This window comes from Benincasa hispida, chromosome 6 (assembly GCF_027475165.1).
Source record: "Benincasa hispida cultivar pf3 chromosome 6, pf3_genome.v1.1, whole genome shotgun sequence".
In the NCBI taxonomy this organism is placed as follows: domain Eukaryota; kingdom Viridiplantae; phylum Streptophyta; class Magnoliopsida; order Cucurbitales; family Cucurbitaceae; genus Benincasa; species Benincasa hispida.
This window is the reverse complement of record NC_143483.1, coordinates 48,347,956-48,364,009: the sequence shown is the minus strand read 5'-3', so window position 1 is coordinate 48,364,009 and position 16,054 is coordinate 48,347,956. Positions and strand designations below refer to the sequence as shown.

Sequence of the window (16,054 nt, the reverse complement as noted above, 5' to 3'; positions counted from 1 at the left end):
GGCTACCCTCATTGATGGTAGACCCATTCAACTCCGCCACATTAAAGTGGACCATCATGTTAAGCACATGTTCACGAATAGTGGTGCCTTCTTCCATTTTGGAGTTGAATATGTATTTAAGAGCCTTATGCATAAGCTATTCAGACGGTTGTCCAAACATCCCTCGCAGGAACTTCATGATCTCACGCACTGAGACCATAGGCTCATGTTTCTTAGCCAAGACTTCAGAAAGACTTGCCAAGATGTAGGCTCGGGCCTTCTCATTCGCTCTTGTCCATCGATCATATGCCTCTCGAACATTTCGAGCGGCATTAGGAGCTGGAATAGGAGGACAAACCTCCGTGAGAGCGAACATGAGATCCTTGATGATCAAGATCGTCGTGATCATGTGTTTCCAAGTTGCGAAATTATCACCAGTAAGTTTTTCAGTGCTTAGTAATGCCAACATGTTGTTGCCATTTTGAAAAAGTTGCTGAAAATACGAATAAAATTTTATTAGATTTTGCTAAGCCACTTTTAAACCAATCAGTTTTGCAAAATAGTTTCAAGTACCCTAAGTTATAGACTTCTATTTTGCAATAATGCCTCAGTGAGGCAGGATAAACGTCACCGGTGGGGTGATCAGTTGCCCCTTCGCTAGGATGAGACATTCTCAACCATTAGGCAGAACCAACTCTTGGAACTGAACCTAACAGCCACCATTTTTCGATCCAGAACTATTAACCTTTAACAATTTCATGTAAGTGTGACCCCTCGCTTTCGGTGCCAAAGTCCTGCCCTAATGAGCCTACCGTAGGCAAGAGACTAAGTTACCTTATCCTTTACAGGAGATCAAATAAACAAACGCGCAAAACTACCATCCTTTAGGGTGACACTCCCAGGGTGTCTTGAGGTGATGCGTAGTAACTTTATTCAACCTAACGAGAGAGACCAAGGGATATGCTATTGCACTTCCCACTCCCACTTACTATGAAAATTCTCCCATCCTAACAACCGCACAAAAACAAACGTAGCGGGGACGACACCACCAGAAAAGAGCCCCAGGTATTCTCGGAGTGAGAACCCAAAGTGTGGTCTTTGGTGAGTTTGGTAGAGGTAGGAGGAAGAACAGATCATGTAGGTGATAAGCAAGTGGGAGGGAATATGAAGTTCTCGTATAGCAAGATGCCTATCGTTTAGGAGAAACTACACGATCGTGTTGATTTTACTGAACGATCATTTAGAAAATAGAAGGCGATCGTTTTGCAAACAGGACACACTATACGATCGTTTAGGTAAGATAACTGATCGTTTAGGACTTAGTGTGCAATCGTTTAGGCGCTAGGTAGACGATCATTTAGGCACAGAGCGACTATCGTATAGGCTCTTAATTTTAAGCGATCGATTACTTTTCACACCAACGTGCTCCTTTGATCTTTTTCCAAACCTTTTTTCAAACTCTTCAAAAATGAAACAAATTTCATTTTTATTCATCAGTTATAATAACTGACGATGTTCCCACTAACGCACGTCCGAGCGAGATTTTAGGTTAATTATCATATAATTAACCAATTAAAATATTAATAAATATAAACATATTATATTTTTACCCTATAGTTTGATATCACATATCTAGTAATTTCTCCTCTCCTCTACTTGATATAAATCATATTTATATCTAATTTCCTTCAAAATAATGTATCTCATATATTTAGCCAATTATATCACATATAATTAACCAGTCCAATTATATCATATATAATCAAACTTCCTCTTGTCAATTTGAACATTTCAAATTAACCCAAACACTGATTCTCGACTTTATCCAAGCTACCTAGGAAACCTAATGGACCTGTTGCTCGAAGCTCCAATGGTGCGTGAATAGCTGACTAAACTCTTTAGCCACGAGATCCACCATCTGTTGACTGTTAAGCATTCCACTAATGACCAACAGCTGAACTCTTCTTACCACATATATATTTTTGTGTCCATCGGATATAACCAATCATGTGTACGATGACCCTTCACAGATGCTCGTAAGTACAGCTAGGCCAAATTACCATTTTGCCTCTGTAGTTACATCTCACTCCTTAAGTACCATTGATTCCTCTAATGAACAATACAACATAGTCCAACTATGTGTGAACACCTCTCGGGCCAAGAGAAGGTGTATGGCGCCACATCGTTCAAGTCCCGGAATCAACCCTTAAGGGAGCTATCTATCTACTTACCCCTATCTCGGGGAAGGAGTGAATTCCATCTTGTGTAGTTGAGTTTCCAGCTCCCAAATCAGACGAATCTCTAAAATGGTAGGTTTGAATCGGCGACCTGGCCACTCGCACCCATACAAATCAAAGGACCGCCCTCAATGGCAAGAGTTCCCAACTCACTTAGGATTGAGGTCATGTTACCTATGGTCATCCTAGTGAAGTGAAGTCTCTGTCATGAACGGTGTTATATAACGAGATGTTAATACTTCGTGGTCAGGTCTAATACAAACTCTTTGTATAGGATTCCTGATGACATAAATTTATGGTTGCTTTTTATTAGTATGCATGCACTGTGATGATATATAATATGCTCAGGTGCTTTGCGATAAAGAGAATTTTATGCGATACTACGTCTAAATATATGCGTTGATAGTGATATACTCGTAGTATGCGATGAAGTAATGTGTGTCATAAGTTTCCTTGCGCTGAAACCAAGTATAATTCCAATGCAAGTTTCTCAGAATGATCCGAGGTCGAACACAGGGATTGTTTTCGTTAATGCGATACTAATGTGATACATGCGACCGGTTTTTAATAATGAATAAAGAATGCTGGATTTATACAGAAATATAGATTGCGATGAAATAAAAATGCGTTGATAAAGTAAAGTCCTAAACTATTATGATACATGATACAAGATACATGATACATGATACTGAGGTCGAGAACTGACTGTGAAGCTGTACAAATGAATCGATGTATGCGATGGCAAGTCTTATGAACAAAGCAGAAAGAGAAAGAGTAAAGAGTAAAAATATCGCAAGTTTGTCAATTGTGTTAAGAACGCAACTAAGGTTTCACTTTCCCTTGGTGTACACCTCTCGGTGATCAGCCATGTTCCTATATCTCTATGGTGAAACAGGGATGAACGTGATGAACGCAAGGTTGTTTCCATCTCTGAAAATACTTCTCACTTTAGTTAACACATTCTTCCAATCTTCTCTCCATAGGCGGATTAGCATCTTCACTTCTGCTCTCACAGGTGAAGATGCCATCGAGCATGCTTTAGCTAAACTTAATTAATTCTTTAACACAATTTAACTCAATCATTTAATTCTTGCTATTTACCCGGAGATTAAGAACACATCATGGAGAAAATGGATTATGAATGTATGGAAAGAGACGGAGAGATGATAATGGTGACGATGATAACATTTAATTCTAAAATTAAGCATTTGATACATGTTGTGAATGAAGAATTACAGAAGATGAACACAAAGATGAAATAGAGGATAGAAACGAATACGGAAGGAGTGTCAACGTCTTGACACAGATCCTGATCGGAGATTGTGCTTGCCAGCGTGTGGAAGTGGTGGAGAGGAAAGCTTCCCTCTCAGGATTGCTTTCCCGGTAGAATTGACCTTTGCACAGAGCTTCAACTATGAGAATTGGAAGAATTCTCTGCTCGGAGACTCACCTCTCGGCCTTGTCTCGTCGTTCTCCCGGATCTACTCTGGATAGTCTCTTCAGACCAGCCTCTCTCTCAGAATCAGTATATACACGTCTCTATGTATACATGTATGTACCAATATCTATATCTGCATATCTTTCAGCGAATTTGAAGAAGCTTTTTATAAGCGAGACTTGGCTCTTTGAATTTGTGGTCCCCACTGTATAGTTATGGTAGTTCCTGAAATGGCGGAATGAAAATTCCTTCTGTTACGCAATCAATCCGTCAGAAATGCACAACCAAAAGCTGTACACTTGTCAGAATCCTCCGCAAATGCGTTGCTCTTCACATCTTCGATCAATCGCCGCATGCGGTGTTGTTTTTTATTACCGCATGTGGTTGAAATTGCGTTGATCGCTAAGCTCAAGATCGATTGTCGTATGCGCCGTCATTGCATTGATCATCTTTTCGTTCTTGATTGATGGGCACAATGCGACATAGATGCGTTGTTTGTTTTGTCTTCGAGCCATGAACGCATGCGGTGACTTATTTTCTGCAAACAGAAACAGATATTCTATTCTACCATCGCAATGGTGTTAGTGGGTGTATTTACGACATTTCGTAATTTTCGTATTTCTTAACCAATTTGTATCTATCGACGCAACTTTCCTTTCTTTTTGCCGCAATATCTAAATAAAACAGTATAAATAACTTGTATTTCTACAAGTTATCAACGCCCCCGCTCGCATGTCCCCAACACCGATGATCAGGATCAGACCATCTGTGACAAGGATAGTTTTCCCCCTATATCCATATACTACAGACCATTTTGGTTATCACTCAAGACATGATCCACTTATATGTCACCACATACATGCTTAAATTACATATAGATAGTCGAAGATTTTATGTTTATTGGTTTGTGGTAAAGCAAATAAAACAAGCAACTGAACAAAATACAAGATGTGAAGTAAATATCATATATTATACAACACAAGCATTCGTACAAACTGTTTACAAACTACAGGACACGAGACTTTAGGGCATCAACCCCAACATTACAAATATATGCAATACTACATTATTGTATAGAGACAAAGTTTCATAAAAGGCATGTTAAAAATCAGAACAAACCCTTTGCATATATGTACAATGTTATGATATTGTCCACGTTAAATATAAAAGTTTTGTTCTTTGTTTCACTCAAATGACCCGTGGTAATAATTGTCTTCGCTTATATAAATATTTTCTTTTCATTTTTTAGCTAGTGTGAAACCTTGTTAGCACCTATTAGCTTGCTGGTAGGGACTAGGCTTTCTCCACACCATCTCTTATCTCACTAAAATCCGACCCTTGATTATGCACTCGTGATGAAGTTGAAATATAATGGAACCACTGAGGTCATGATCTAGGTATTATTCGACCATATCTTTTATACAAAGGATGATGTGATGATGGAGGCCAGTCTTTTATTGCACTAGTGAAGGTGGGGCTCGATCAATCAATTTGCCTTCCCCCTTCTTCCACTAGAAACATTTGTTTTACAAACAACGCCTTAGCCAAATGCGCACGCGAGAGGGAACGGGAGTTTCTTTTTCCCCAATCTTCCATATGGTAAATATCTCTTCAGCCGCAGAGGCTTTAATTTAAGCCAAGCCGTACGAAGATTAATCCAGAGTGCATTGCCTGCGCTCACTCACGTCCATATGTACACAACAAAGTAGCCGGAGTGTCGTATGTTGATGTGAAAATCTTAATGGGTTAAAATTGAAATCTTATCCTAACGTGATACCAATTATGAATTTGTAATTCGGAAAAGAACGTGACACATGATTTGTAAACTAGTGTGGTGCTTACCACATAGATTAACTTAAGTTAGAGGAGAGATTAGGGGTGTTCGTAGGTTGAGTTAGATTGGGTTGAAGGACTTTTTAAACCTAATTTTAATTGTTCGGGTTGTAAATTTCTTCAATCCAAATAACTCTCATTAGAAAAATGAACCCAACCCAACCATGAAATACTTAGGTTGAATTGGTTCGAATTAGTCGAGTAATTTATTTAAATTTTTTTTCTAAAAAGAAGTAAAATGTTAATAAGTAAAAGTTTGATTTAATTATTTGCATATATTAAATTAATATTAACAACTTAATTTGAATTTATATAATGTAAAATCTCTTTCCATAGTGCTAAAATTATTTTTAGGAGATGTTCGAAAATAAATTATCCAAAAAAAATTTAGGAAGTTAAATAAAACTAAAATAAATATATATGTATAACTAATTGTATCATACGAGAAAAAATATGCATTTTATATAGGTTGATTTGGGTTCTTTTAGATGAGCCCAAGAACCAACCTAATCCATTGGGTTGATTGATTTTTTCGAGTCATTGGCTTTTTTTAACACCCCTAGGGGAAACCGTGGTGCAAGTTGAGATTTTGAGTATTAGAATAAACTTATTTTCTTTAAGAGCTTTACCACAAATTTATAATGTTGACTTAGGTCTCATTCCTCTAGGATTTCCGAGCTACATTTAAATCCCTTCCCTTTTCTGGATCAGTTCCTTCATCAGACACTTTCTCCTCGTGGATTTCCTTCATCAGACACTTTGCCTTGGACTATTCTTTTAGCCCAAATCTTGTTATCTTTTAATGACGACGATGTCCTTCGATCCAAAATTATCTGTAGATTTGTGTACTAATGATCTACAACTGAGTAGAGATGTTCAATTTCTCCACGGGGGCGGAGATTCCCCGATTAGGCGGGGAATGAGAGAGAGAGTGGGAAAAAAAATTCCCCGTGAGCTAAACGGGGACGGGGACGAGGAATGCATTCCCCGCAGGGAATCCGATATCTGCGAATTCCCCGAACCCCGGCCCCACCCCGTTCCCCGTCCCCGCTTCGATTAACTTTTACATATTTATTTAGTATAGTTATCTAATGTTATGTTATTATTATTATATAAATATTACATTTAAATTTCAAATTTGATTATTTATTGGAAAGATAATGAATATGTTTAAATTGAATGTTTAAATTTAGATTATATATGTGAATAATTTGATTTATATTTATTTCTTTCTACTAAAAATTAATTAGCTTTTTTGGGCCAAAATTTGAGTAATTTATTTTAAATTCAAATTGTCATATAAAACTAACTATAATAAATAATTTTGTGATGAAGTTAATTATTTAATTAAAATTTGCTTACATTAGTGATTTAAATTAATTGCCATTTTTTAAAAAAAAAAAAAAGAAAAGAAAAAGTAACGGAGAACCCGATCCCCGTGAGGAATTTTCCAGGGATGGAAAATGAAATGGGGAGCGAAGACGGGATGGATAACGGCATCTCAGCTCCGTCCCGCCATGGACATCTACAGCTGAGCAGAAAGAGAATGAAAAATACATATTATTCCACAACAAGCTAAGCCACGCTAATTAATTAATATATAGTATACTGACACTATGTTGTCTAATATATTATGCGCATGTGTTATTCAACAACATAATGCATGCCGAGAAACGTATGGCGAACAAAGAAAAGAGCACAAACTCACTGATAACACCCTAAAGCGCCAGCAACGCCCGAGATTCACGGTACAAATGGCTGTTTTGTACCTCCAGATTGTCCAACATGTAATTGTAAAAATAGTCCAAATGGATACTTTTTGGTTTTTGCCTTGTAGTTGGTGCAGAGCTGTCATACATCATGGTAGCAAAGCTAGCTTCACGCCCAAATCCTCGACAGCCCAAATAGCGATCACATGAAAGAAATGTACTGCAATCTAATCTTAAATTATCTTTTATTTACATATACAACTCCACCACCGTTTGCCATTGCATTATTGCATATACCCATAACAGCTTCGCCTAATGGGCGCTTCTACTCTACTTGGGTTTATAATTACCCAACTGCCCACCTCCTTCGACCATTTTGCACGTACTCGTCTGATTCCAATTTATTGTCATTCACGTGGCCCACTTGCTTTGGGTTTAATCCCATACGTCCTCACAAGTTCAAACTCTCAAATGCTTGAAGTTGAAACATCAACTTCACTTTCTCTCTCTCTTTGAGATTAACTTCACATTCAAAATGCTTCCTCAATCGATTGCAATTCAAAATACCAAATCGTAGTCAAACTTGGTTGTTAAGTCCTGTTATGAGAATTCCTCTTGCGAATTCCTATCCTATCTACATTAGAAATGTAAATAAAAATAAAAAGATAATTGCAAATTTAGTAATTAGACCCCAAATATTAGCAATTATAACACAATATAAAAAAATAAACAAATATAACAAAATTTAAATCCAATTCTCAAAGTCTATCAATGATAGACCATATTGTTAATAAAAATTTATCAATGATAAAGTTTATCACTAATACAAGTTTATTGCTAATAGAAGTTTATCAATGATGGTAAAAAATTTTGCTATTTTTTACGACTCTTTGAAAATGTTGCAAATATAGCAATTACCCAAAAATTAAACCTATGCTCATAAACATGTTTCTTATCCACCATACAACAAATTTATTTCGATGGCCAGGGCGTGGGCTACAAAAGATTTTTCTCGACTGCTTAAGGAATTTATATGATTCAAGATAAGAACTATTGCAAATTGTTAAAAATAGCATCATCAAGTTTTTACTTTACAAAACCAATATGCTTTTTGAAAAGTCGCTTACCTAATTTTTTTCAGTCCATCTCAGGCGAGATCGACCTTTGAGACTTAGTTAAAAAAAAAAAAAAATCAACTTTTTCTAATCGACATGGTCATTCTAGATGAAATCTCAAACAATATTAACATTGAGATTCTACTAATTTTTTAAAATACTATACAATCTTTTCAAATCTTATACCAAATCTTATATCTTTAAAAATTTTCTCCAAATTCAAATATTTTTACCAAATCTTATATCAAACTTTTACATAATTTTTAAAAAATTATGCTAGTTTTGAAAGATAACAAATTGAGAAGCTATTACTAACAATTTCTCAACTGTCCAAGAAACAACCATCAAGCAAAATATTAATAATAATGTATCAAATACAGTTTTAGAACTATACATACACACGTGTGTATGAAACTAAAAACACACAGGAAATAAAAACACATGGATGACAGAGAATAAATTAAAAAAAGTGAGTATGAAACTGTAGGAAACTAATACACGGGAGAAGGATTGTGCCATTAATGTAGGTTGAGAGAGAGAGACGTCAATTACAGGTGACCCAAGTGGGCCAAGTCACCGTAATCGGGCCTTAACATCGGCCTACTTTTACCTTCCAAGTGGTGGTCCAAAAGAGTGAAATGCACCTGACGTGGGAGCGTGGAGAACCCCATAATTGCGCTTCCGTTCGGCGGCGCTAGTCTTGAACGCGTATGGTACAGGTGGTATGACTGATTACTCCCAATATCCTGTTGGACCCCTTCTGCATTTAACCACCCATGTGCCTTCGATTTGGACTACCCAACCTCCTCTACGCGTTGGGGCTCGCAGGGTGGGGGGATTGTTGGGCCTGACTATGCTCGTATTTGGTAGTCATGGTCGACGTATTTATTGCCCCACATCCACAACGGTAGTTTAGATTCCACAAATCCCAGCTATCTAGTATCTAAGATAAACAGTGAATGGGCGGAAAAAAAAGTTGTGCATAGTTGAATCAATAAGAGCTTCAGCCCAATATATGTACACATGGATCTGTCCAACTCAAAATCAATTAGGATAGATTGGGTTATAAGTTGCATAGACCTAACCCATGATTAACATAAGTAAACCAACTATAATTCAAAATTTTGGAGGTGCTTTGCAGTTGATGCACGACACCCTAGACATGAAAACACAGTTCAGTCACAGCATTCAAGATCGCTACCATGTAGAAAAGTAAACAAAATGAATGAACAGTTTCTTTACACATTCACTAACAACCCCTCCATGCTTACCCTTTCCTCCGATTTACAAAGTCCTCTTTTTTGATGATGAGACATCCTGCTTTGAATCTCTTTTCCTTTTCTTTATCTGTTTCTTGAATGATTTTCCAACAACAGATGGTTGTTGCTTCAATGCAAAGCTCTTTGCTACATGCCCCAAATGAAGTTTCTTCACCACAAAAATTCTTTTCAACTCACCACGATGAGCAGTATATGCCCGAACCCAGGAGCAAAATGCTTTCTGTGCCAGCTTCATCATTCCTGGCTGATGAAAGCAAATGAAAACAAATTAATTTAAACCCAAAACAAAACTAAGAAATGTAGCCCGTCATGCCACTTGCATCTCTTATCGGTATGTTGCAAAAATTATTATCCATAATCCACATCTAAAAATAATTTAATAACAAAAAGGAAAAGCTAAAAAAAGAAAAAAAAAAAAAATCAATAATTCTTTTGAAACGCTGGGGTGCCTTTTGGAAGTCCATTACTTAGAATTTCAATATTCTTGAAAACAGGAAACACAACATTCTATCATGCAAATGAAAGAGAACAGATGATCTCTTTGAGTTCCAGAAGATTTATGTCGAGCTCAATATGTGGCTACCAGTTATTACTGATGTTAGAATTCAATTCACTCGATGAGAGCAAACAAATGGAGTAATCAAGTTTCTTTGTTAGACTTGCACTTGATTTTGAGATGGCCGAAGCATTAGACAATATCACATCTGCATTCAATGGAGTAAATCATTGGTAAAAAAAATACTATAATCGATTGAAACAAATAGATTGAAAGGCAACAAAAAACCAACATGAACATAGCTCAACTGGTTAAGGCATTTGTCCTCTATTAGGAGGTGAGAGGTTCAATCTTTCAACTCTACAATCCCACACCTTGAATTTAAGGGAGGGGAAAAACCTAAAGGAATGGGAGAATATTTAGTACTCAACCAAATTTAGTGGAATTGTGTCATTTTTTTTCACAAGACGGACAATATGAAGAGTGATGGTAGTAAATAGCAAGATAAGGGACAAAATTTTAGTCCACGCATGTTGCATTCACTCACGACAACCTTGGGAATTTGGATACAATTTTTACAAAAAATTAAAAAATATCAACTTATAGTTATGTGGTTTAAAAATTTGCGTCCATTAAGTATTTACTTTTTAATGTAAATTTACATTTTCTTAGTTAAAGGCTCCCACTTTCTGTTAGGTTACATTTTCTTACTTCAAGACTCACTTTCTGTTGGGGCATAAGTATCAAGATTATATGACAACCAAAATCAAAATGAGCAGCCAAATCCTAAAGTCTGGATTTTGGAGGTGGAACCAGCAAGTTAAGAATGCTCAATGTTTTTCCGTAAACAATAACAACAAAGGGACTGGAAAGGCTCATTCCATTCCTACTCACGCATGACACATAACAGAACCATAATGAAAGATCATTCCTCCCAAAATCATTGTCATTTGACTCATTTTAGATTCTAGAATAAAACCTACAAGTGAGAAGTACCTTTGAAGCAAATAACAATAAAATTATGAAAAGTAAATGTGTTGATTCAAGAATCATGATTACAATAATGCACAGAATTCTTACCCTCCAAAAAAAAAAAAAGTTAATTCCTTTGTATTATCTTAAACACCTCAAAATGAAAATTCTAATTTCTAAGAATGATCGAATGCATTGTTAAAAAAGGAAAAGAAAAGAAAAAACTCCCCCAGGCAAAGACAACGTGACATGTCATTCATAATAATGAAATTGAAGTACTTGTCTAGATGGCTCGCATGCTCTGAAACTATTGATTAGATCAAAAGATAGAATAAGGGTGGTGAAAAGACTATACCTCAGCTGCAATGAACGATTCGACAGCCCTCTGCAAGAACATGATCCAGGAATGTGATTCTAAAGAGACAAACTTCTCTACAAACTGCTTCCTGCCACGAACTGGAAAACTATCCAACACCTTGACAAGAGGATATTCAGTAAGAGATACACCATGGTTCTGCAAATCTTGCAAATAATCTGTTTCAGTTGGTTGTAGGAATAACAATGAATCTCCTCTTTCACCTAAGCGAGCAGTTCTTCCGACCCTGCATTAGGAAGCCAACCATTTAGGACTCGAATATTAAATGCCAGATGAATTGGACTTAAGTAGTTGCCAAGGCAAGCTCCAGAAGCCAACCAATTAGGAATTTTGTCATCACCCCGCTGGTGAAATATCATAGCTACACCTGCACTCTACCAATACCAACTTACTGCATAATTTGTAGGAAATAATTTAAGGATCCTCCAAGATAACATTACATAGGTATCAGTAAAATAAATAACATTTAAGGAAATCCCACCAAATCAGCGTAAATAGAATCCTCCAATGAAATCCACAAGCTCCAATAGAAATTCCAGTGGAACTAAAAGGATGCAAGGAGAGAAATGTGATAGTTCTAATATTAGGGATTTTTTATTATCGTAATTATCTATGTTATATTTTCCTTTTACGGCATTTTCTACGCTTTCCTTCTTTGGTCACTCTTGTACACAAATATATACACATCTTTAATGAATTGAATAAAGTATTTTGATTCTCTCAAACCTAAGAGTTTTATATGATATAAGAATTTAGAACCCTTTTATGTTACATCTAGGGTTTTGTCGAGGGGTGGATTTATACTTTTGCTCACCACCACTGTCCTCGGTTTGTTTGCCGTCGCCAGCCACCGCTGTCTGCCGGTACAAGTCGATTCATTTTACTTCGCGATTTTTTAACACCGCCTAGTTCATCAAGGAGCCCAACTGCTGATCTACAGAACCCCAAAGTCCACTGTCCATCTGAACAGCACGTGAGGCTCACACACTGCCACCTCCCTCTGTCATCAATCCATGCGCCAGTGCGTGTAGGCGCATGCCCACCTGTTTTTGTTCGTCTTCTGTGGGTGTCGTCCGAGTTGCTTCCTCTCTTTGGTGGTGTGTTTGTTTGGGCTATATACTCACTATGGAATGAAAAATCTCTTTAGTAAATTAGGGCTTACTTCAACACAACTTTCCTTTAGATTTTAATAAGTATTTCTATTTGATTTTTTTGAGGTAATGGCTGACAAGAAACCTATAGTCATGTCTGAGATAATTCCTATGATGTTAAAAGTAACTGAACACTAGTTGAATGATCAAGATACTATTCCTAGAGATCAAATGTTCGTCACTTTATTAGGAGCATTGAGATGGATGATTTTATCATGGAAGAGTCACCGATAGATACTACTAAAAAGATTTGGTGGCAGGACGATTCAAGAATGCTTCTACAAATCAAAAATTCTATTGATTGTGAAAATGCCACTTTATTAGGAACATTGAGATGGATGATCATATCACGGAAGAGTCACTGACTAATGCTACTAAAAAGATTTCGTGGCGGGACGATTCAAGAATGCTTTTACAAATCAAGAATTTTATTGACCATGAAATCGTTGAGTTAGCAAATCACTCTGAATCAATCAAGGAGCTATTGGAATATTTGGATTTTCTTAATTCTGAGAAAGAGAACATTAATAAAGTGTTTGATATTTGTAAGACTCTATATCAACCTAACCAAGGAGAGAAATCCCTTACAAGTAACTTTATTGGAGGTCATAAATACATGTGCGGAATTCAATGCCTTGATGCCAATTAGCACTGATCCAAAAGTTCTAATGGCCCAACGTGAAAAGTTGCTTATCATGAGTTTCTTAGTTGGTTTTGCACCTAAATATGAGATGGCCAAAGATCAAATTTTTTCAAGCTCAAACATCTCATCGTTGGAAGAAGCTTCTTCTCGAATACTTCGTATAAAGAAGCTACGAGCAGTTATGTCATCTGATTCAAGCAGTGCTTTGATTGGGCGCACAAATGATTATAGAGGTAATAAGGGGGTTGGATCAAATAACTCCAAAGGCTCAATAACCAATGATCAAATTCAAGAGATGTTTGCTATTACTCTTGTAAACCTGGCCATATGAAACGTGAATGCAGAAAATTGTTGAATAAAGGTCAAAGGGTGCCATCTGCACTTATCGCTTCTACTCCTAATAATCTTGACAAGTCAATTACGATTTCTGCAGAGTTTGCTAAATTTCAAGAGTATCAGGAGTCATTGACGAGATCATCTTTTACTCCCATTACTGTCATAGCAGAGACAGATAACATTTCTAAATGCCTTCTTTCCTCCACTTCGAAACGAGTCATTGACTCTGGCACTACAAACCATATAACAGGTAACCTCAGTTTATTCTCTAACCTTTGTACATCTACCTCTTCACCGAATATTACTATAGCTGATGGAACCTCCACTCCTGTTTTAGGATTGGGAACTGTCCATCTCAGTGAATCAATTTCTTTGTCCTCGGTTTTAAATTTACCACAATTCTCTTTTCATTTGATTCCGATCAGTAAAACCACTCGTGATCTTCATTGTTGTGTCTCATTTTTCCTAGTCATTGCTTATTTCAGGATCTTACGACGAAGTAGACTATTAATAAAGGGCGTGAATTTGTAGGTCTCTACATCTTTGAATTACAAATACCTACGGCCATCACATGCGCTAACGTGTCGTCTGCCTTTGAAGAACATTGTCGTTTGGGTCATCCGTCTATCTTTGTGTTGAAGAGTCTTCGTCCCCAGCTTCAACATTTGTCTTCTTTAAATTGTGAATCATGTCAATTTGCTAATTTCATCATTTGAGTTTGTATCCTTGGGTCAATTAACGAGCTAGTGCTCTATGTGAATTAGTCCATTCTGATGTTTGGGGTTTGTGTCCTATTGAGTCCAAAGAAGGGTTTCGGTATTTTGTTACATTTGTCGATGACTATTCTCGTGTAACGTGATTATATTAAATGAAAATTTGTTTTGAGTTACTTTCTCATTTTCGTAATTTTCATGCTGAAATTCGCACTCGGTTTATTGGTGCTCTTAAAATCTTACGGAGCGATAATGCTAAAGAATCTCTCTCATACACTCGAGTCTTATTTAAATGCTCATGGCATTCTTCATCAATCTTCTTGTGTTGATACTCCATCTCAAAATGGGGTTGCAAAACGAAAGAATCGTTATCTTCCTAAAATAGCCAGAGCCTTAATGTTTCAAATACATGTTCCAAAATCCTTTTGGGTTGATGTTGTTCCCATAGCTTGTTTCTTAATAAATCACATGCCCTCTTTCATTCTTAAGGGTGAGATACCTTTGCATACTTTATGCCCCAAACAACATTGGTTTCCCATTCCACTTAAAATATTTGGTTGTACCTACTTTGTTTAGGATGTTCAACCTCAACATACCAAGTTGGATCCAAAATCCGTAAAATGTATTTTCCTTGATTATTTCCGTGTTCAAAAGATGTATTGATGTTATTGTCTTAGTCTAAAGAAATATCTTGTCTCTCCTGATGTCACGTTCTTTGAAGTTTGAACATTCCTCATTCTTTTCCGCATCTTCTTTCTCTTCGAATAAGAACCAGGAGGAACATAAGGAATTAGAGGATGATTTCCTTATCTACACAATTGTTTTCCCTTCTGATCCTCTTCCCGATACATCTCTACCTGTGTCTACATCTATACTTCCATTCATCACTAAGGTCAATAATTGACAACCTTCTTCAGTTTTATGCCCTGTACAAGAGGCTTCTTCATCTCCTTCAATTCCATGTCCTGTACCAGAGCCTTCTTCGTCATTGGATCCGGAAACACGTAATGATCTTCCTATTACTCTTTGTAAAGGTAAACGTAAGGATGCACATCCTATGTCCTCTTTTGTTTCATTAACCATTTGACGTCTTCTACATGTTCATTCATTGCATCCTTAGAATCTATATCAATCCCTAAAACTATTCATGAAGAGCACGTTAGATCATTCGGTCTTTTTAAAGAGATCTGAGAGTGGTGTCATCTTGTTAGTTGTATATGTTGATGACATTGTGATTACTAGTGATGGTACTTTAGATATCCAGTCCCTAAAGACCTTTCTCCATAGTTAATTCATATACAAGATTTGTGTATGTTAAAATACTTCTTAGGAATTGATGTAATAAGAAGTAAGAAAAGAATACTATTATCACAGAGAAAATATGTGCTTGACTTGTTGACTGAAACAGGGAAGCTAAGGACTAAGCCATGTAGTACCTTAATAATGCCCAACTTATAGCTCACAAAAAATGGAAAATTGCTAAAAGATCCTGAAAGATATAAGAGGTTAGTGGAATTGCTAGTCAACACTACTACTAGATACGACTGCTTGTTTCTTGCTCCGCCAAGTGACTAGGTTTCCCCAAACAAAGGTACAGTATCCAGTTGTTGATCTTCTGTCTATTTTTTAGCTTGCCCAATCAGCATCTATGAATACTTCAATGTTTCTTTTCTTAGATTTCTTGATGTATAGTCCTTCTCCTAGAGTTCCTTTCAAGTACCTGAGTATTCTATAAACTGCTTGCATGTTTTCTTCAATTGGATTATTCATAAACTA

The 16,054-nt window shown here is 36.6% G+C and overlaps 1 protein-coding gene across 2 annotated transcripts in view; it reads right to left on the bottom strand.

Moving 5' to 3' along the window:
* Nucleotides 1–9,271: 9,271 nt before the first annotated feature.
* LOC120079960 (P-loop containing nucleoside triphosphate hydrolases superfamily protein) overlaps nt 9,272–16,054 on the bottom strand; it is a 52,885-nt gene continuing 46,102 nt past the window's right edge. The window contains exons 10-11 of one of the 2 annotated variants that reach the window (XM_039034441.2): nt 11,415–11,661; nt 9,272–9,835 (exon numbers count right to left, since the gene is read on the bottom strand). In XM_039034441.2, coding sequence (XP_038890369.2) covers nt 9,596–9,835; nt 11,415–11,661 — 487 coding nt within the window. In that variant the 3' untranslated portion in view covers nt 9,272–9,595. The remainder of the gene's footprint in view (nt 9,836–11,414; nt 11,662–16,054) is intronic. The other variant, XR_016530147.1, reaches the window with a different exon arrangement.